The 22,985-nt window shown below is 42.7% G+C and overlaps 1 protein-coding gene across 2 annotated transcripts in view; it reads left to right on the forward strand.

Moving 5' to 3' along the window:
- Positions 1-22,985, forward strand: part of MAP3K7 (mitogen-activated protein kinase kinase kinase 7) — a 96,508-nt gene that overhangs the window by 13,872 nt on the left and 59,651 nt on the right. For both annotated transcript variants that reach the window (XM_077289716.1, XM_077289717.1), the window contains exons 2-4: positions 11,112-11,222; positions 14,151-14,216; positions 14,550-14,595. In XM_077289716.1, coding sequence (XP_077145831.1) covers positions 11,112-11,222; positions 14,151-14,216; positions 14,550-14,595 — 223 coding nt within the window. The remainder of the gene's footprint in view (positions 1-11,111; positions 11,223-14,150; positions 14,217-14,549; positions 14,596-22,985) is intronic.

Consider the following 22,985-nt stretch of genomic DNA (forward strand, 5'->3'; position numbering starts at 1 on the left):
CCCACAATTTCTTCTGAATGTGGCAATGCCTCATATGTGGCTGTACAGTACTGAGAAACTGAATACTGAGACCCCAAGCATGTATAGGTTCTTTTTTTAAGTGGTGAAAAAAAAATTCCAAAATTTGTTAAAAAATAAATATATATTGCGTCATTTTCCGATACCCATAGCATCTCCATTTTTTTGTGATCTTGGGTTGGGTGAGGGCTTATTTTTTGCGCCCCAATGTGACATTTCAATGATACCATTTTGGTGCAGATAAGTTCTTTTGATCACCCCATTATTGCATTTTAATGCAATGCTGCAGTGACAAAAAAAACGTAATTCTGGCGGCACTTAACTAGTTAACAGCCACGGGTGTGTTGCGATTCCACCCGCGCTGTTTCGGGCACATGTCAACTGTATATATCAGCTGACATGCTCCCAGAAAGGTGCGGGCCAAGCGCCAAAACACTAGGTGTTCGGTACGGACCTCAAACTTTACTGTATGCGTACCCCACCGCTACTTTCACCTATGTGTAGCTGCCTTTTTTATTAAGGAAACCACTAGGCAGCCAGAGGCAGATGGGTTTTCCTAAATATAATTTACTAGATGGAGGCCCGATTCTATCGCATCAGGAGGGCAGTAATGTCATGAAGGGGCAGTCTTTGCTGCGTTGAGAATCTCTCCCCCCATGTGCTCACCCACCTATCCACTCTCTCTTCCCCATGTGCTGACTTCTCCCATCTGTGCTTTCTTCTTTGACCTGTCTACCCCATGTGCTATCCAACCCGTCGTCTCTCTCCTTCCTGTGCTGTGTTCTCCCCTCAAAGACAATACTGACATTACAGCAGGAGATCGCAGAGGATACATTTTGTGACGTAAAATATTTTTTAAAAACAGTGAAATATTTTACCTCACAAAATGAACCCACTGCGATCCCCTGCTGTAATGTCAGTATTGTCTTTTGCTTCCTCCCCTGCCCAGGAGATGTGGTATGCTCTGTACATGGTCAGACACAGACAGTTTTTAAAATGAACTTTTGGTCGTGGGAAAACCCCTTTAATGTGACCGGCTTCCTCTGTCTGTAGACAGGTCGCGCTTCTGCTGCCGGGATCAGCCGAGTGATTCACTGCACCTGCGCGGAATTCGCGCAGGCACAGTAAATCAGACCGCCGCCATCTTTGTGCAGACAGATACCGACAGTCACATTAAAACTGCGCATGTGCTCCTCCTGTACAAAGATGGAGGTGGTCAGTGAATCATTCGGCTGATCCCGGCGGTGGCGTGTTCGCGACGCTGTTCCGCTGGTGGTACCGCGCAAGAGGCTGCGTACAGAGTGTATGTGGTGCGTACGGCGTATAGAGTGCGTGTGTGGTGCGACGGTGTTCCGCTGGTGGTACCAGCAGCAGTTTCCATATTGAGACACCCATCACTTGGGTGTCCCAATATGGCGGTCGGTGAACTTCCTCTGCTTGGAATTCTGGGATACGGTGACATCTGGACAGAACTGGAAATGTAAACATTACAAGGCAATTCTATAAATAGACTAGTCAATATGGCCAGAACTGTCTCTAATGCCAAGGTAAAACACCCAGCTTTTTTTTTTTGCAAAAGTCAAGTTCGAACTTCTAAGTTGAGGAATTCTGGACTGTAGAGCAAGATCCACCACTATCCAGTGTCCTCGTCACTGAAAAAGCACAAAGTGAGTGTTATCCCGAGAACTCGCACTTTGTGCTAAACCTGTGCTGCGGCATCGTTTCCAGACCAGTTACCGTTCAGTAATCGCTTGAATGATATTGTTGGTCAGTAACTGCTTAGTAAAGGATGTGGCAGCGCTGGTGTAGTACAATAGTGTGAGTTCTTGTAATTCGACAATGCAGAGGGTCGTGGGATCACCCTCAGCATACCAGAATCTCACTATCTGGCCGGTCAGACCCAACTTTTGCTAGAAAAGGAGTGTACTGGACATTTTTGCTAAGTTATAATTAGTAAAATCATCAGTTAGTGGCTGCCCATGGTTTCCCTGTCAGAAAGGATGACGACAAACTGGGGATTAGAGCTGAAGCTCTTAGAAAGTGCCATTAACACAGCTGGCGTATGTATTCTAATGCATAATGTTTTGTATGTAAATTAGCTCTTCTCCGGAAGGAAGAATCTGCAAGTGTAGACATTACAGTATATAGGATCTGCCTCCATTTTCAGTCCCAGTCCTCCTCCCTTGCTGTTTGTAGCATAAATACTGTGTTTTTTTCCTGCGGCTTCTTATCAGCATATTTTCTGCTGTTGCCCACATCATATTATACGATAACAATCTTTGATTATTGCATTTTTCTGCATTTTTTTTTTTATGCTTTTCCTCCTTTTTATTCAATGCGTTTTTGGTGCAGACTTGAAGCAATATTTTTAATGCGGTATTTAGTACAGAATAGTTCTGTTTCTGCATTTAAAGGGCACCTGTCAGCAGGTTTTGCCGCTATAAGATGCAGCCACTGCCTTTCAGGGCTTATGTACAGCATAATGTTTAATAGCATTAAACTATTAGCAGTATTTTTGTTACCATAAGCGCTATGGGCAGTTAGCATTGGTTGTTATGATTACCGAGTTACACTTCTGGGATCAAGCTGGGTTTACTTCCGGCACCCAGGAGTATAAAGTACCGCTCATGGCATTTCTTTGCAGTGCTTCCGAAACGTGCGTCAGGGTGGGCGCGCGGACTCTGGGAACCTGGTGCCCTACATCTCATTGGAGGTAATTAGCATTCTTATACTTCTCTACAATTATTGTCTCTTAGCCTGATGGGAATATGTAGCTCATACACACTATATTTCTGTATTTGAACAGGTTTATACGCTTTTTGATACTCTGTATGGGTGGTTCTTCCCTTTAGTGCAGCCATGTTGTTTATACCCAATTTACCCCCTGTATGGGGAATGACTGGTCCTCTGATTACTTTTTGAATGGGGTGTGGGCTGTCCTGTTCCCTGGCTCCGTGCGCCCCTGGTGTCATTACACGACTGTGCGGTGTTTTTTGACACCATGCGGTGTTTTTGGACGCCATGCGGCGTCGTGCCCTTACCTGTCTGTTGTATTTTAATTAATAAAGATTATTTATACATTGCTACTTATGGACTTTTGGGTCGTTTTCTTTGGGCCTCTTTTGACCCACTCCTCTCTATTTATTGTGCATTAGCGACCGGTCCGTATATTCAGTCCTTTATTCGTATCAGCGGAGTTACACTTTTTATATCCACCCCTTGAGTTTTTAGGGTGGTTTTCACTATGCTGATCAAAGTTGTGTTTCTGTTTAATTACTGTCCAGTGAGATGGTAAATGACTGATGTCTTCTGTGTTCGGCTACAACCAGTGTGTTAGTAATGGACTAATGGAAATGCAGCACCAGGAGGGAATCATTTATTATGTCGTAACCCGTAATCTCCATAAAACAAGACAACAATGTTTCCCTGTGGAGTGATCACGTCAGGCAAATGTCAGACTTCTGTGACAGGGTTACCAGAACAGTTCACCGGGAGGTGCAATAAATCTGCTAGATTTCAGAACAGCAGCGACAGACTACGCACCTAGGGACTGCATCCTGCAACAATCTGGGGGATGACAAATTGGGAACTTTGGGCAAATCGCCATTGGGGGTTGAAGAGCGTATGCTCTGCCCAGGGTGGATTGATTTAAATCACGCCGATTTAAATCATGATTTAAATCACGATTTAAATCAAAAGATTTTTTTCTATTTAAATCGGATCGATTTAAATCATGATTTTAATCATGATTTAAATCACTGATTTAAATCAAAAGGTTTTTTTTAATATAAATCACGATTAAAATGAGAAGTGAGAGCAGTGCGCATGTGCGCCCATAGTTACACGGACGAAACTAGGGGCAACGATCTAACGCCAGGGTGAGGGGGGGACCCCAAAGTAAGTAAAAATCTTTTTTGTTTTACTATATGGCAATAGGTAGGTGTTTAAAAGCAGCATGTCTTAATTGTATAAACTATTAATAGCCTCCACATTTTGTTCATACTGCCCCTTTAATTCCACACTTCTAGCTTGGTTTCACTTTTGGTTTAGTTTCTTTTTCCATTCAGTTGACATGCCCAAACTTGTTGGATAGTCAGCATCCTACAGAAACCTCTGGAAGAGCATGGCATTGTGAATGTTACACATATACAGCCTTTATTCTACTGAGTTAAACAACTCAGCTTTATCTCATGATGGAAGAACCTTTGGATGGTAAAATATTTTCCTCAAAAAGCAGTTTATTGAAAAAATCCGATTTAAATCAAAAAAATCCGATTTTTTTGATTTTTTTAAAAAAACATTGATTTTTATCCACCCTGGCTCTGCCTTACCTCCTTGTGTGCAAAAATGTATGATGTCCAATACTGGCCCTTAAAACTACACTGACAGGCAATTGTTTGTGTTATGCCTTATTTGCCATGAGTTATTTTTGGGGTGTCCCATATCCTCCAGATTATTTATTCACTCTAGTTGGTTTGTTGGAGGGATATATATATATATATATATTTTTTATTTTTTATTTTTTTTGACTTGTACTTTCTTAAGTTAACTTTAGTTTACTTTTGTTGCTACTTTCAGCTATTAACAGATTGGTAATAAATTCCAGTCATATTATGCTTATGTATCCAGTGCGGCACTAGTCAGGACCATGGTTTATGCAGCATGAAGGCTCAAAATTAGGCCACGTTCTCACCTTTAGTATTTGGTCAGTGTTTTACATCAGTATTTATAAGCCAAAATCAGGAGTGGAACAATCAGAGGAAAAGTATAATAGAAACACGTCACCATTCCTGCATTTTTGACCCACTCCCTGGTATTGGCGTACACATACTGATAGTGTGAACGTGGTCTTATGGTAATTTTATCAGCCACAATACAGGGTGCAAATTTAAATGCTTCCATGCACAGGTATGTTCCCAATGATTACCATATTGAATTACCGTATATTAGCCAGTGCAATAAATAATTGGTCGCCGAGTTTATTACACTTTGTATAAATCAATAGTACAACTGAAGATGAGAAACTTACTGTGTTTTTTTTTTTTTGTTTGTTTTTTATATGTTGTAAAATATGCCTCTTGCTCCACTTGTGAGCCACTTCTTCCTTCCCCTCCATGGCAATGCCTCAATCACTGTAAAAATCTTACAAAATTAATCTTGGTGTAAATAAGATGGACTGCCAGCTAACTGAGGTACCTGATTACAGTCTCTATTGATGTCTGTAGGAGGGAGAAGGATAGTGATAGAAGGGCCCGGACCTATGCTGCTGCTTTCTGGAATATCTGTATTTCACCCCAGCGCTGCTGTTATAGTTACACCTTCAGTAATGTTGTATAAGGTCCTCTATGCTGCTTCTTCTGAGTGTGCTACGTACAGGGGAGCAGGATTACCGGGTATGGAAAACATCATAGCAGCTGTTCTCCAACCCCTAGCTTGTGAATGGGAAACTGGTGGAAAATGCAGTATACACATCATACAATGCCCAGACAGTGTTATGCAACATATACCAAAATTTGCTAGCTTTTTCTAAACGGTCACCTGAAATTAAAGGTGTGCTTTAAATTGTAAACCTTGTTCCCGTCATCCCATTCAGCACATTAAAGGGAATCAGTCAGCAGGTTTTTGTTATGTAATCTGAGAGCAGCATGATCTAGGGGAAGAGAGCCTGATTCCAGCAATGTGTCACTTCCTAGGCTCCCTTGCTGCTTCAATAAAATCAGCAGGATATTATGACCACAGGAATAGGTGTCTTCTGCCTCCTAGTCAAATGCTCGGTGTAACGCCACCTCCACCATTGTTTGGTAATTTTCTGTGTACATTGATATAAATCTGCTAATCAGTGATATTGGCAAGATTATTCAGGGCTCAGCATTCAGAGATCTGCAGGAGAGACCAGAGTTGATTTGTATCAAAATGACAGCATGCAAACCAGTAAATAATACGGTGGAGGAATCCGGGTCTCAGCCTCTACATCAGGCTGCTCTCAGACTACACAGATTATCTTAAAAAATAAATCAATAAAAATTGGTGTACATATCAGTCCAATATGTTCACGAATTCACTTATTCTGTAACTTGACAGCCTCTTGTTTTCAGTGGGAGAGTTCTCTTCATGCACATTCTACCAGCACTATGGGTGTTAGTCCTTCTTTCCCAATGGCTTGCTGCCCTGAAGTTAAAGCCTGTCAACACCCGCTCCACCACTTTCTGGAATTCATCGCCTCTCCTGGTTGATTGTCTGACAGTACAGAGATTTATGTAATCTACCATAACGGTAAAGAAAAGTGTTATTTCTGTGGTGATGAGATGACCCTCTACTTCTTAACCTGATACTAAATATTGCACAGAGAAGCAAAGAAATTGGAGCAAAAAGCATTGCCGGCTGCTTGTTTTCTGTCAGCCTAGGGCCCACGGTCTACCAGTCCCTGATTGATATACTGGCAAGTATCTTCTGCCTGTCTTCTGTTTGGAAGAGTTTCTTTTTTTGAAAATCCCTTTAATGGGAGCCTGATATTAGATTCATACAGACGGCATGAATCTGACACTGAGCGATGAGGCGTCCTCTGAACGCTGAGCCTTTTCAGAGTAAATCGTGCAGCCGGGCTCCGGATTCCTGCTGCCTGAATCTGATGACCAGCTCTCCTAAAACACTAATTTGGCACACTTCATAGTGTATTTGTGTATGATTATTCCTTTTATGTACATCAGATACCATAAAAAAACAGGTTTGTGGCATCGTTTAGTCACTTGTGCTGCTCTGTAATAAACTTTGTTGCAATTGCTCATGATTTTCAAGCTTTGTCAGTTTGGAGCCTTATTTGTTTTCTTCTAGAGGATATTTGCCATGTTACACTTTACAGCTTGGGAAGCCACAATCATTGAGTTTGCATGTAAAGAAAATAAATATGTCAGATTTATGCCATGAATTCACAGAATACTGTAAATCTGCTGCATCTAGTCTTAACTTTTTGGAAGTGGTACACACCGGTGATTCAGTTCAATTTTTTTCCCCGTAGCAATCCATATCACACAAGTGGTTCAGTTCACTTTTGCCGGTTCCCATAGCAATCCGTATCATAGCGATGGTTCAACTCAATTTCGCCAGTTCTCGGCAATCCTTAATACCATATCTTTGAAGGACCTGTTTACCATTCTGCAGGGCTGTTTTTTGTTTTTGTTTTTTTTTTTTAGGACTAATTGGCTCTCTTGTGTGTGTCTATAGGGCTCTATAACCAGACAGTGGCCTTAAGCCTATGTGCCCACATCAAGAATAGCAGCGTTTTGGATGCAGTGTATTTTCACTGTCTCCAAAACGCTGTGTTCTAATCACGCAGATAAATCCTCATTTCCGTGTTCCGTGAACCATGCAGAATTACCGCATCTAGTGAATGGCTATGGGTGAGACTACACAGCGCAGACTAGTGTCTCCGCTGCAGATAGTTAACATGCTGTGGTTTATAAACCCGCACCGCAGGTGAGTTTACGCATCGTTAAATAGAAGCACAATAGGTGGGATTTATAGAAATATTGTAATGTAGAATGCAGCATTTTGGACTTGGCGTAAATGCAGTGCGTCCAAAGCACTACTGTTCCTGATTGTAGGCAAGCCGCCTTAGAGCTTTCCATTAAAGGGATTGTCCACTACTAGGACAACTCCTTCTTGATCAAAATGTTTGGCCCCCATAAAATAATAAAGCCTATACTCTCCAGTCTCCTCCCATGCCAGCGCTGTTGCCACGATGTCAGCAGTCGCTCGGCTCTCATGCGGTGTTGAGACGCCGGCTCCCAATCAGCGCTGGTGTCAGTGTCTCCGCCTTCGGACATAACTATCATGAAGAGGAAGTCCGGGCTGCAGCTGATCCTTGGCTTCCTCTTCGTGTTCAGTTTGTCCGAAGGTGGAGACAGTGACACTAGTGCTGATTGGGCGCATGTCACAACACCGCTAGAGAGCGACTGCTGACACCGCAGGAACGACATCGGCGCAGTAGGTGAGTATAGATTTTATAATTTTATTGGGGATAACCGAGGGGTATGACGAGAAATTGTCCAATAGTGGACAACTTCTTTACCTGCTGTTTACCCGTTATATGTCAGTATACAGCAGAAGGTAGGTATGGAAGATAATGGTGGACTACACAATTCCAAACACATGGTGTCCTGTAATCCTGCATACAAGTGACAGGGTATGTGCTCACGATCCGGAAGTGACAGCACTTTGGACGCCGCTCATGTTTGCTATGTCCAAAGCATTGCCGTCTATTTAATGCAGGTGAATCCACATGTGTTCACTGAACCATGTGGATTCACCTCGTCCAATACATTCTGTTGGTGAAACTTCTCTTGAGTCGCATCTCTGCAAAAGAAATTGACATGCTGCTGTCTGGAGAGACGCACCGTATGTCCCTCTCTGCGAGTGAGCCACTGCCATCTGTGGATGTATAGTGGGCATGGGATTTCTTGAAATCCCATCTACTGTGCTGTAAAGTCTGGATGCTGCATAAATACGCCGCATCCCACCCGCAGCGTTTACTGACCGTCTGCACATACCCACAATCATCGTGTTCCATACTAATCAATAGGAAATGCCAAGCCATGCTGACTGGGGCAGCAGGGAAGTTTCAGCTTTTTGTGCAGCTGCTACGTGTAATTCAATAGTGGGTGTCATGTTGGGGGAATACAGTGTGCACATCACCCAATCATTAGATTTTTGTTGCATGATGATTTATTTGCTGAAACCCTAAATTCTTTTAGGGACATTTTCCAGTTGTAGAGCCATATTGTGTAGTGTGTGAATTGCAGTGTTCATAGACATATAACATCCGTCATATAATTGCAAATTTACAGAATTAAAGGCCACGTTCAGACAGAATCCGCATGTGTTACTTGCAAATTTTATTGCAGATTTCATCGCAAAGCCTTGAATAGGATGAAATCCGCACAAAGAGCATGGTGCAGGATTGAAATCCGCGCCGGGTTTTGTTTTTGTGCAGATTTTTTCCATAACGTGTGATGGTGAATTTCAACTCCCCATATACAGGTCCTTCTCAAAAAATTAGCATATAGTGTTAAATTTCATTATTTACCATAATGTAATGATTCCAATTAAACTTTCATATATTATAGATTCATTATCCACCAACTGAAATTTGTCAGGTCTTTTATTGTTTTAATACTGATGATTTTGGCATACAACTCCTGATAACCCAAAAAACCTGTCTCAATAAATTAGCATATCAAGAAAAGGTTCTCTAAACGACCTATTACCCTAATCTTCTGAATCAACGAATTAACTCTAAACACATGCAAAAGATACCTGAGGCTTTTAAAAACTCCCTGCCTGGTTCATTACTCAAAACCCCCATCATGGGTAAGACTAGCGACCTGACAGATGTCAAGAAGGCCATCATTGACACCCTCAAGCAAGAGGGTAAGACCCAGAAAGAAATTTCTCAACAAATAGGCTGTTCCCAGAGTGCTGTATCAAGGCACCTCAATGGTAAGTCTGTTGGAAGGAAACAATGTGGCAGAAAACGCTGTACAACGAGAAGAGGTGACCAGACCCTGAGGAAGATTGTGGAGAAGGACCGATTCCAGACCTTGGGGAACCTGAGGAAGCAGTGGACTGAGTCTGGTGTGGAAACATCCAGAGCCACCGTGCACAGGCGTGTGCAGGAAATGGGCTACAGGTGCCGCATTCCCCAGGTAAAGCCACTTTTGAACCATAAACAGCGGCAGAAGCGCCTGACCTGGGCTACAGAGAAGCAGCACTGGACTGTTGCTAAGTGGTCCCAAGTACTTTTTTCTGATGAAAGCAAATTTTGCATGTCATTCGGAAATCAAGGTGCCAGAGTCTGGAGGAAGACTGGGGAGAAGGAAATGCCAAAATGCCTGAAGTCCAGTGTCAAGTACCCACAGTCAGTGATGGTGTGGGGTGCCATGTCAGCTGCTGGTGTTGGTCCACTGTGTTTCATCAAGGGCAGGGTCAATGCAGCTAGCTATCAGGAGATTTTGGAGCACTTCATGCTTCCATCGGCTGAAATGCTTTATGGAGATGAAGATTTCATTTTTCAGCACGACCTGGCACCTGCTCACAGTGCCAAAACCACTGGTAAATGGTTTACTGACCATGGTATTACTGTGCTCAATTGGCCTGCCAACTCTCCTGACCTGAACCCCATAGAGAATCTGTGGGATATTGTGAAGAGAAAGTTGAGAGACGCAAGACCCAACACTCTGGATGAGCTTAACCCTGCTGTTCTGTTAGGTCAAAAATGACCGTTTTTGAAATTCTATAATGTTATAAAAATTCAGCGTGTGATTCTGAGACTTGAGGCTCCCTGACTTTTCGTCATTAGGGGGGTACTCTCTGTGGGAATTTTTTTTTTTTTTTAATTTTTGTTTACTTTATTTGGTACAATTTTTACAGTACAAGTGTATGTGAAATCTAAACAGAACAGCAGGGTTAAGGCCGCTATTGAAGCATCCTGGGCCTCCATAACATCTCAGCAGTGTCACAGGCTGATTGCCTCCATGCCACGCCGCATTGAAGCAGTCATTTCTGCCAAAGGATTCCCGACCAAGTATTGAGTGCATAACTGAACATTATTATTTGATGGTTTTTTTGTTTGTTATTAAAAAACACTTTTATTTGATTGGACGGGTGAAATATGCTAATTTATTGAGACAGGTTTTTTGGGTTATCAGGAGTTGTATGCCAAAATCATCAGTATTAAAACAATAAAAGACCTGACAAATTTCAGTTGGTGGATAATGAATCTATAATATATGAAAGTTTAATTGTAATCATTACATTATGGTAAATAATGAAATTTAACACTATATGCTAATTTTTTGAGAAGGCCCTGTATGGTACTTTTATTACTACATGTTTGTGTTGTGGAATCCGGATGACACATCAGCAACTCGTGAACTTCGCATAAGTCTTCCCTAGTACACCTCCACCCAATAGTTATGGTCTATGTATTATTGAACATGGGCTGTTTTCTAACTAGGAGGGGTTTGCTTTCTGGGTAACCATTTATTGATTGCACTGTTGTCCTATAAATGACCTGAATGTGTCTCATTTATTAACAGGTCGTAGGAAGAGGCACATTTGGTGTTGTCTGCAAAGCAAAATGGCGTGGAAAAGATGTGGCTATCAAGCAGATTGAAAGTGAATCTGAGAGGAAAGCCTTTATCGTAGAGGTACAAGTCATAATGCTGTTATTAAAGCTTATATCCAATACAAAAGACAAATTAGGGAGATCTTATTATCTGTGAATAGCCATTGTGTCCCCCGTGACATGGCATGAAGGCACCATAGGGGCCCGATACATAAAGATACCAAATGTAAATTTGTGGAGAAGAATCAACAACAAGTGGAACACAATTGTGAAGTTGAACGAAATTTATTGTTTTTTTTTACATTTTTGTGGAAATTCAAAAACTCAAAAGTGGGGCGTGCAATATTATTCGGCCCCTTTACTTTCAGTGCAGCAAACTCACTCCAGAAGTTCATTGTGGATCTCTGAATGATCCAATGTTGTCCTAAATGCCTAGTGATGATAAATATAATCCACCTGTGTGTAATCAAGTCTCCGTATAAATGCACCTGCTCTGTGATAGTCTCAGGGTTCTGTTTGAAGCACAGAGAGCATCATGAAGACCAAGGAACACAACAGGCAGGTCCGTGATACTGTTGTGGAGAAGTTTAAAGCCGGATTTGATACAAAATGATTTCCAAAACTTTAAACTTCCCAAGGAGCACTGTGCAAGCGATCATATTGAAATGGAAGGAGTATCATACCACTGCAAATCTACCAAGACCCGACCGTCCCTCTAAACTTTCATCTCAAACAAGGAGAAGACTGATCAGAGATGCAGCCAAGAGCCCATGATCACTCTGGATGAACTGCAGAGCTCTACAGCTGAGGTGGGACAGTCTGTCCATAGGACAACAGCCAGTCGTACACTGCACAAATCTGGCCTTTATGGAAGAGTGGCAAGAAGAAAGCCATTTCACAAAGATATCCATAAAAAGTGTTGTTTAAAGTTTGCAACAAGCCACCTGGGAGACACACCAAACATGTGGAAGAAGGTGCTCTGGTCAGATGAAACCAAAATCGAATTTTTTGGCAACAATGCCAAACGATATGTTTGGCGTAAAGGCAACACCGCTCATCACCCTGAACACACCATCCCCACTGTCAAACATGGTGGTGGCAGCATCATGGTTTGGGCCTGCTTTTCTTCAGCAGGGACAAGGAAGATGGTTAAAATTGATGGGAAGATGGATGGAGCCAAATACAGGACCATTCTTGAAGAAAACCTGTTGGAGTCTGCAAAAGATCTGAGACTGGGATGGAGATTTTTCTTCCAACAAGACAATGATCCCAAACATAAGCAAAATCTACAATGGAATGGTTCACAAATAAACGTATCCGGGTGTTAGAATGGCCAAGTCAAAGTCCAGACCTCAATCCAATCGAGAATCTGTGGAAAGAGCTGAAAACTGCTGTTCACAAACGATCTCCATCAAACCTCACTGAGCTCGAGCTGTTTGCCAAGGAAAAAGGGCAGGAATTTGTCTCTCGATGTACAAAACTGATAGACATACCCCAAGCGACTTGCAGCTGTAATCGCAGCAAAAGGTGGCGCAACAAAGTATTAAGTTAAAGGGGCCGAATAATATTGCACGCCCCACTTTTCAGTTTTTGAATTTCCACAAAAATTTAAAATAACCAATAAATTTCGTTCAACTTCACAATTGTGTTCCACTTGTTGTTGATTCTTCACCAAAAATTTACATTTGGTATCTTTGTCTGAAGCATGATATGTGGGAAAAGGTTGAAAAGTTCCAGGGAGCTGAATACTTTTGCAAGGCACTGTATAGGTCATGATGGAAAGTGCAATAACTGCTTTCCTGTGTTCGATGTGAAAATGGGGTAATCTGCATAACACCCTGACCCCAGCCCCTTTATTCACATTGTTACCCAAGCCTTATTTAGACTTATTTTCGATCAGATTAAACCCCACTAATGCTAGTTGGGGCCCAATGAATAAGGACCTCTGCAGAATCGAGAGGAAAAACGTAATTGACAAGAGGCCATGTCTTCAGTAGCCTCCTTCCTATCAATGTATTTGTCTGCAGGTGCCTCTGTTCTGTGCCGTGGGACCGGCCAGAGCTTTCCTAACAGATTAGTGCAGCAGTAGGACCACCTCTAGTTCGGGGTCTTGAGGAATTTATCTTTTCAGTCTCTATCACCAGTATTTGTATGCCAAAATCGGAAGTGACTGCAAAACGCAGAAGAGGGGTGAAACTCTCCACAAGGCCGGGTATGCATGAGCAGATTTCATGGTCCATATGTGGACTGCAATGCACGGCCCTGACCCAACATTACAGCATCATGAACACATAACAGGCTGTAAGTTAAGGTTGAGAAACCCAGGTGTGGCATTGTGGTTTGTGTATGGACCGTGAAATATTCTCGTGTGTGTACCAGGCCTTATAGATTTTGTAGGATTCACTCCTGGCTTTGGCTTCCAAGTACGGATGTAATCTTTGACGACTGTCACATGCTACGCTGATAGTATAGAGCACTGCACTATAGGGGAGCAGGCTGTCCATTCATATTTATTAACATTGATTGCATTCCAGCGCAGAACACCACAATTCATTATTAAAGTAGCCCGATGCCTAACATGGTGGCAATTTCATTTATTTTACATCCTTATATAGCGGCATATTCCACAGCACTTTTGGGAGGAAACCGGAGTAGCTAGTGGGAAACCCACACCACACAAGGAGAATATACTAACTCAGGACTACAAACCAACAGTGCTAACCACTGAGCCACGATTGTGAGAGATCTACTGCAGAATACTACCTAGAATATGAAATATGCATGTAGAATTACATGTGTCAACCCTGAGCTAATAACAATGTTTTCTAGCTTTTTTGGCTTCTACGTTCTTGTTTTTTTTTTTACTTGCAAAGTAATGTAAACTGTTACTTAATGAGTTCTTCAATTTTTTTTAGTTTTTTTTTTTTTTGGCTACACTCCAACCAATGAGCAATCGTAAGGGCTTTTCTTTCAGTCCACTTTAATTGGCTAATTATTTTCTTTCTTTCAGCTTCGCCAGTTATCACGTGTGAATCATCCAAATATTGTAAAGCTCTATGGAGCTTGCCTAAATCCGGTAAGTTTCCATAGTCTTGTTTCCCTTATACGTGTACTAAACAAAGTGGAACAAGACCTGTCGTTTTTTAAGCCAGTCGAGATCTTTAATTGCTTTTTTCCCTGTAAATGGAGCTTTATTGGGAAGATAAGATTTTATAGCACCCAATTTAACAAATTTCAGTACTTAAAATGAGAATTTCTATCTGATCTGCAGGAGCCTAAGGGAGTCAGACAAGCTTCCAGATCTTCCCCATATACTACCCCTCTCCCATGCAATAAAAAGCTGTCTTATTAATCCTTATTTGCCTGTCTCAGTATTTATACACTTTATTATTTGTACTCTTATTTTTAGGTATGTCTAGTTATGGAATATGCGGAAGGAGGCTCCTTGTATAATGGTAATTGCATGAATTTTATTTTTCTATATGATAGAATTTTGTATTTTTTTTCTTAACATAACTATTTCACTTTCAAGGACCTTTTTCTGATGCTGAAGTGTTTCTGATTGTAGAGCTCTGCCTGACGTTAGGAAGCAGTTACCTACTGTTGTTGCTGTTGTATTAAACGGATTATCCACTTTCAGGAAAGTGGACTCCAAATGCTGTAAAACAGCAGGAACTCTTTCCCCGGGTTGAGCACCAGCTCCTCCGTCTTCTCTGGTTTATAATGGAAATAAATATTATTATTATAGACATATTCTGCAGCACTTTACATTTTAGAGGGGGCTTGTACAGACAATGGAAGACATTACAGAATAACACACAACTCAACAGATCTCAAAAGGAGTGAGGGCCCTGCTCGCAAGCTTACAATCTATGGTCACAATATTTTGGCTACAGGTGCGATGCGTTCTATCATTGGCTGCATCAGTGATCTTACAATCGCTGAGCTCAATGGCTGTACCGAATTGACATCATGTCGACAGTGAGCATGGCCGCTGTAGCCAGTCCCTGAATTTGGTGTCTCTAAAGAGGTAAAGGCAGAACTCAGTAATAGGATACTACAGTGATAAGCGCTGTCCACGTGATGGCGCCTCAGCAAAGCCGCTGATCTCAACGATTGGCTACAGCAGTGATGTGTGCTGTCAACATGCCACCACTGCTTCAGCCAATACACTGGTGCTGGACCTGGGGAGAGTGAGTACCTGTTCTGTTTGCTTTAGGAGTTTTTCAGCATTCCTGAAAGTGTGAAACTCTTTTAAAGGGAAACATGTACCTCCGGCTCTGTCCCCCAGCCCTTGGCATCGTCTTCCGGGAAGAAAATGGTAGGCATATGCGCAGTGCTCCTGCCAAGATCTGCCGGCTGGCACTCGGCAACAATAGGAGATTTTTCCTATTGGTTCATTTTGATCACTGTGATAGACCCTGTGATCAAAATAAAAAAACTAGTAAATCAAATTCCCCTTTATCACCATCTTAGTTAAGTAAAAATAAATGTGTTTTTTTGCTGTTGGGGCTAGGGCTGGGGTTGTGGGGTCTGTTGGGATTAGGGCTGTGTTAGGGTTGGAGTTTGAATTGGGGGGGTTTCCACTATTTAGGTACATCAGGGGGTCTCCAAACGCAACATGGCGCCCGCCATTGTTCAGCCAATTTTGGGTTCAAAAATTTAAACTGTGCTCCCTCCCTTCTGAGCCCTGCCATGCACCCAAACAGTGGCTTTCCCCCACAGACGGGGTATTGATGTACTCAGGAGAAATTGCACAACAAGTTTTGTGGTCCATTTTCTCTTGTTACCCTTGTGAAAATAAAAAAGTTTGGGTCCAAAGTAAGTTTTTTTTTATAAAACTAAAATGTTCATTTTTTTCCTTCTACATTGCTTCAGTTCTTGTGAAGCACCATCTGAAGGGTTAACGAACATCTTGAATGTGGTTTTGAGCACCTTGAGGAGTGTAGTTTTTAGAATGGTGTCACTTTTGGGATTTTCTGTCATTTTAAAACCCCCCCCCCCAAAAAAAAAAAAAAAAAAATTCACTTCAAATGTGAGGTGGTCCCTAAAAAAACAATGGATTTGTAAATTTTTAAATTTTGTTGGAATGAGAAATTGCTTGTCAACTTTTCACTCTAACGTCCTAACAAAAAAAAAATGTTTCCAAAATTGTGCTGATGTAAAGTAGACGTGGAAGATGTTAACTATTTTGTGCAATATGACTATCTGATTTAAAGGGAACCTGTCACCCCAAAAATGGAAGTTGAGCTAAGCCCACCTGCATCAGGGGCTTATCTACAGCATTCTGGAATGCTGAAGATAAGCCCCCGATGTATCCTGAAAGAGGAGAAAAAGAGGTTAGATTATACTCACCCAGGGGCGGTCCCGCTGCGGTCCGGTCCGGCGCCTATCTTCTTACGATGACATCCTCTTCTTGTCTTCACGCTGTGGCTCCGGTGCAGGCGTACTTTATCTGCCCTGTTGAGGGCAGAGCAAAGTACTGCAGTACGCAGGTTCCGGGCCTCTGACCTTTCCCTGCGCACTGCAGTACTTTGCTCTGCCCTTAACAGGGCAGATAAAGTACGCCTGCACCGGAGCCACAGCGTGAAGACAAGAAGAGGACGTCATCGTAAGAAGATAGGCGCCGGACTGGACCGCAGCGGGAACGCCCCTGGGTGAGTATAATCTAACCTCTTTTTCTCATCTTTCAGGTTACATCTTTCCTGACATTGGGCTTCATGTTAGTGGTAAATTTAGGTCGATAATTTCTGCGTTTATTTGTGAAAAAAACGGAAATTTGGCGAAAATTTTGAAAATTTCGCAATTTTCACATTTTGAATTTTATTCTATTAAACCAGAGAGTTATGTGACACAAAATAGTTAATAAATAACATTTCCCACATGTCTACTTTACATCAGCACAATTTTGGAAACAAAATTTTTTTTTGCTAGGAAGTTATAAGGGTTAAAATTTGACCAGTGATTTCTCATTTATACAACAAAATTTAGAAAACCATTTTTTTTAGGGACCACCTCACATTTGAAGTCAGTTTCAGGGTTCTGTATGGCTGAAAATACCCAAAAGTGACACCATTCTAAAAACTGCACCCCTCAAGGTGCTCAAAACCACATTCAAGAAGTTTATTAACCCTTCAGGTGTTTCACAGCAGCAGAAGCGACATGGAAGGAAAAAATTAACATTTAACTTTTTAGTCACAAAATTGATATTTTAGCAACAATTTTGTTATTTTCCCAAGGGTAAAAGGAGAAGCTGGACCACGAAAGTTGTTGTCCAATTTCTCCTGAGTACGCTGATACCTCATATGTGGGGGTAAACCACTGTTTGGGCACATGGTAAGGCTCGGAAGGGAAGGAGCGCCATATGACTTTTTGAATGAAAAATTATCTCCATAGTTAGCGGACACAATGTCGCGTTTGGAGAGCCCCTGTGTGCCTAAACATTGGAGCTCCCCCACAAGTGACCCCATTTTGGAAACTAGACCCCTCAAGGAACTTATCTAGATGCATAGTGAGCACTTTAAACCCCCAGGTGCTTCACAGAAGTTTATAACGCAGAGCCGTGAAAATAAAAAATCTTTTTTCTTTCCTCAAAAATAATTTTTTAGCCCGCAATTTTTTATTTTCCCAAGAGTTACAGGAGAAATTGGACCCCAAAAGTTGTTGTCCAGTTTCTCCTGAGTACGCTTGTACCCCATATGTGGGGGTAAACCACTGTTTGGGCACACGTCCGGGCTCAGAAGGGAGAGAGCACCATTTGACTTTTTCAACGCAAGGTTGGCTGGAATCAATGGTGGCACCATGTCGCGTTTGGAGAGCCCTGATGTGCCTAAACAGTGGAAACCCCTCAATTCCGCGCTGTATTTTCCGCACCATGGGCACAGCGGATTTGGTTTTCCATAGGTTTACGTGGAACTGTAAACGTGATGGGAAAACTGCTACTAATCCAGAGCGACCAATCCGCTTCGGATCCGCAGCCAAATCCGCACCGTGTGCACATAGCCTAATTCTAACCCTAATTCCAACCCTAACCCTAATTCTAGCCCCAAGTGCAGCCCTAGCCCCAAGTGCAGCCCAAAAATAAATATATTTTCTGTACTTTATTATTGTCCCTACCTATGGGGGTGATAAAGGAGGGGGGTTTATTTACTATTTTTTTTTATTTTGATCGCTGTGATAGAACTTATCACAGCAATCAAAATGTACAGGGAACGAATCTGCCGGCCGTCAGATTCGGCGGGTGCTCTGCGCATGCACCCGCCATTTTCCAAGATGGCGGCGCCCATGCTAGAAGACAGAGGACACCGGGAGGGACACCGGGACTAGGTAAGTATGGGGGGATGCGATTGGACAGCGGGGGGGGCGGAGGGGAGGACGGGGGAGGGTCGGAGGGGAGAGGAAGGCGCTTAGGACAGGACGGAGGGGTAGGGAACACTGACGGCGGCTGCAGATTGCCGCTGTCAGTCGGTGGGGGGGCCAGATCGGGATCTCCAGCCATGGCCGATGCTATTGCAGCATCGGCCATGGCTAGATTGTAATATTTCACCAATTTTCATAGGTGAAATATTACAGATTGCTCTGATTGGCTGTTGAAAGTGAAACAGCCAATCAGAGCGATCGTAGCCACGGGGGGGCCAAGCAACCCCCCCTGGGCTGTAGCACCACTCCCCCTGTCCCTGCATGTCGGGTGAAATTGGAGTTAAACCTTTCACCCGGCCTGCAGGGACGCGATCCGACCATGACGCATATGCTGCGTCACAGGTCGGATTGGCACTGGTTTTCATGACGCATACGCTGCGTCAAAGATCGGGAAGGGGTTAAGGGCACAAAAATTAAAAGTTTGAAAATTGCAAAATTTTCAAAAAATTTTCCAAATTTACATTTTTTCATAAATAAGCGCAAGTCATATCAAAGACGTTTACCACTAATATTAAGTACAATAAGTCACGAAAAAACATTCTCCGAATCGGTGGGATCCGTTTTAAGCGTTCCAGAGCTATAACCTCATAAAGTGACACTGGTCGGAATTGTTAAAATTGGCCCTGTCATTAAGTACAAAATTGGCTCTGTCACTAAGGGGTTAGGGATTTTTAGACAAGTTGTCTCTAAATGACCAATAAAGTGAGTTGGTTGCCAGATGCTGAGAGTTAGAAGTTTAGATGCAAAATATGTAATCCAGTGCAATGTGGCAAGTCACCTTGGGGGAAAAACTACGGTAGTCAATATATTTCATTGCAACGAGAACTTTAGGCTACGTTCACATTTGCGTTGTTTTGTGTTGCGTCGGCGACGCATCGGCGACGCAACGCACAACGCATGCAAAACGCATTTTGTGACGCATGCGTCCTTTTTTTGCTTGATTTTGGACGCACAAAAAATGCAACTTGCTGCGTCCTCTGCGCCCTGACGCGTGCGCCACAAAACGCAAGTGCAACGCATGTCTGTGCGCCCCCATGTTAAATATAGGGACGCATGCGTCGCCGCAGCGGCGCCCGACGCTGCGTCGCACAACGCTAATGTGAACGTAGCCTTACTGATGCCTGAGTGTTATATTGCTTCTAACTTTGTTATAATGCTAAAATTGGTAATAATAGTGTCAATTTACATTTTGCTTCTTTAGATTATGCATATGTAATCGTAAAACTCCAAGCACCTATGCTCATTCGCCCGACTCCCTGACTCGAGAGTGTGCTTACCAGTAAGGATTGTATGTGTAGGCATTTTTGATGGTACCTTACTGTAAGCCATTCAGTTTGGGAGATTTTCCCAATAGATCCCTCATGCAGAAAAAAATAAATGTGAACAGATCTTAACCCCTTAATCCCATATGACGTACTATACCGTCGAGGTGGGGTGGGCCTTAATTCCCGGTGACGGTATAGTACGTCATACGCGATCGGCCGCGCTCACGGGGGGAGCGCGGCCGATCGCGGCCGGGTGTCGGCTGCATATCGCAGCTGACATCCGGCACTATGTGCCAGGAGCGGTCACGGACCGCCCCCGGCACATTAACCCCCGGCACACCGCGATCAAACATGATCGCGGTGTACCGGCGGTGCAGGGAAGCATCGCGCAGGGAGGGGGCTCCCTGCGTGCTTCCCTGAGACGATCGGTACAAGGTGATGTACTCACCTCGTACCGAACGTCTTCTCCCTGCAGGCCCCGGATCCAAAATGGCCGAGGGGCTGTATCCGGGTCCTGCAGGGAGCACTTCCGGGTCGGAGCAGGCTGCAGATGAAAGCTGCAGCCTGCACGGCTGTAAGTGAGATCGGAGATCTGATAGAGTGCTGTGCACACTATCAGATCTGCGATCTGTGATGTCCCCCCCCTGGGACAAAGTAAAAAAGTAAAAAAAAAAATTTCCACATGTGTAAAAAAAAAATAAAAAAAAAATTCCTAAATAAATAATAATAAAAAAAAAAATATTATTCCCATAAATACATTTCTTTATCTAAAAAAAACAAACAAAAACAATAAAAGTACACATATTTAGTATCGCCGCGTCCGTAACGACCCAACCTATAAAACTGGCCCACTAGTTAACCCCTTCAGTAAACACCGTAAGAGAAAAAAAAAAAAAAAAAAAAGAGGCAAAAAACAACGCTTTATTATCATACCGCCGAACAAAAAGTGGAATAACACGCGATCAAAAAGACGGATATAAATAACCATGTTACCGCAGAAAACGTCATCTTGTCCCGCAAAAAACGAGCCGCCATACAGCATCATCAGCAAAAAAATAAAAAAGTTATAGTCCTCAGAATAAAGCGATGCCAAAATAATTATTTTTTCTATAAAATAGTTTTTATCGTATAAAAGCGTCAAAACATAAAAAAATGATATAAATGAGGTATCGCTGTAATCGTACTGACCCGACGAATAAAACTGCTTTATCAATTTTACCAAGCGCAGAACGGTATAAACGCCTCTCCCAAAAGAAATTCATGAATAGCTGGTTTTTGGTTATTCTGCCTCACAAAAATCGGAATAAAAAGTGATAAAAAATGGTCACGTGTCCGAAAATGTTACCAATAAAAACGTCAACTCGTCCCGCAAAAAACAAGACCTCACATGACTCTGTGGACCAAAATGTGGAAAAATTATAGGTCTCAAAATGTGGAGACGCAAAAACTTTTTTGCTATAAAAAGCGTCTTTTAGTCTGGTTTCACACTTGCGTTTTTATCTGCATGCGTTTTTTAAAAAAACCGCATGTGTGAAAAAATGCATGTAAACGCGGTAAAACGCATGCGTTTTTATAGAAAAACACAAGAAAACAAGAAAAAAACAAAAAACCCTAACCCTACCCCTAACCCTACCCCTAACCTGAAATACGTGGCACTGAAATATACGTTTATATACGTATATAAGTGCCACGATATTTCAGTGGCCACGTATATAAGTGCCACGTATTTAAGTGCCACGTATTTAAGTGCCACGTATTTAAGTGCCACGTATTTAAGTGCCACGTATTTAAGTGCCACGTATTTAAGTGCCACGTATTTAAGTGCCACGTATTTAAGTGCCACGTATTTAAGTGCCACGTATTTAAGTGCCACGTATTTAAGTGCCACGTATCTAAGTGCCACGTATCTAAGTGCCACGTATCTAAGTGCCACGTATCTAAGTGCCACGTATCTAAGTGCCACGTATCTAAGTGCCACGTATCTAAGTGCCACGTATCTAAGTGCCACGTATCTAAGTGCCACGTATCTAAGTGCCACGTATCTAAGTGCCACGTATCTAAGTGCCACGTATCTAAGTGCCACGTATCTAAGTGCCACGTATCTAAGTGCCACGTATCTAAGTGCCACGTATCTAAGTGCCACGTATCTAAGTGCCACGTATCTAAGTGCCACGTATCTAAGTGCCACGTATCTAAGTGCCACGTATCTAAGTGCCACGTATCTAAGTGCCACGTATCTAAGTGCCACGTATCTAAGTGCCACGTATCTAAGTGCCACGTATCTAAGTGCCACGTATCTAAGTGCCACGTATCTAAGTGCCACGTATCTAAGTGCCACGTATCTAAGTGCCACGTATCTAAGTGCCACGTATCTAAGTGCCACGTATCTAAGTGCCACGTATTTACGTGCCACGTATTTACGTGCCACGTATTTTTCAGTGCCTGAAATACGTGGCACTGAAATACGTGGCACTGAAATACGTGGCACTGAAATACGTGGCACTGAAATACGTGGCACTGAAATACGTGGCACTGAAATACGTGGCACTGAAATACGTGGCACTGAAATACGTGGCACTTATGACTGTCAGAAAATGTTCAGTAAACGGTTAGGGGTAGGGTTTCAGGTAGAATTGGGGAGTTTCCACTGTTCAGGCACATCAGGGGCTCTCCAAACGCGACATGGCGTCCAATCTCAATTCCAGCCAATTCTGCGTTGAAAAAGTAAAACAGTGCTCCTTCCCTTCCGAGCTCTCCCGTGCGTCCAAAAAGGGGTTTACCCCAACATATGGGGTATCAGCGTACTAGGGACAAATTGAACAACAACTTCTGGGGTCCAAGTTCTCTTGTTATCCTTGGGAAAATAAAAATTTGGGGGGCTAAAAATCATTTTTGTGGGAAAAAAATATGTTTTATTTTCACGGCTCTGCGTTGTAAACTGTAGTGAAACACTTGGGGGTTCAAAGTTCTCACAACACATCTAGATAAGTTCCTTGGGAGGTCTAGTTTCCAATATGGGGTCACTTGTGGGGGGTTTGTACTATTTGGGTACATCAGGGGCTCTGCAAATGCAACGTGACGCCTGCAGACCAATCCATTTAAGTCTGCATTCCAAATGGCGCTCCTTCCCTTCCGAGCTCTGTCATGCGCCCAAACAGTGG

The sequence above is a fragment of the Ranitomeya variabilis genome, chromosome 2 (genome assembly GCF_051348905.1).
Source record: "Ranitomeya variabilis isolate aRanVar5 chromosome 2, aRanVar5.hap1, whole genome shotgun sequence".
NCBI lineage: Eukaryota > Metazoa > Chordata > Amphibia > Anura > Dendrobatidae > Ranitomeya > Ranitomeya variabilis.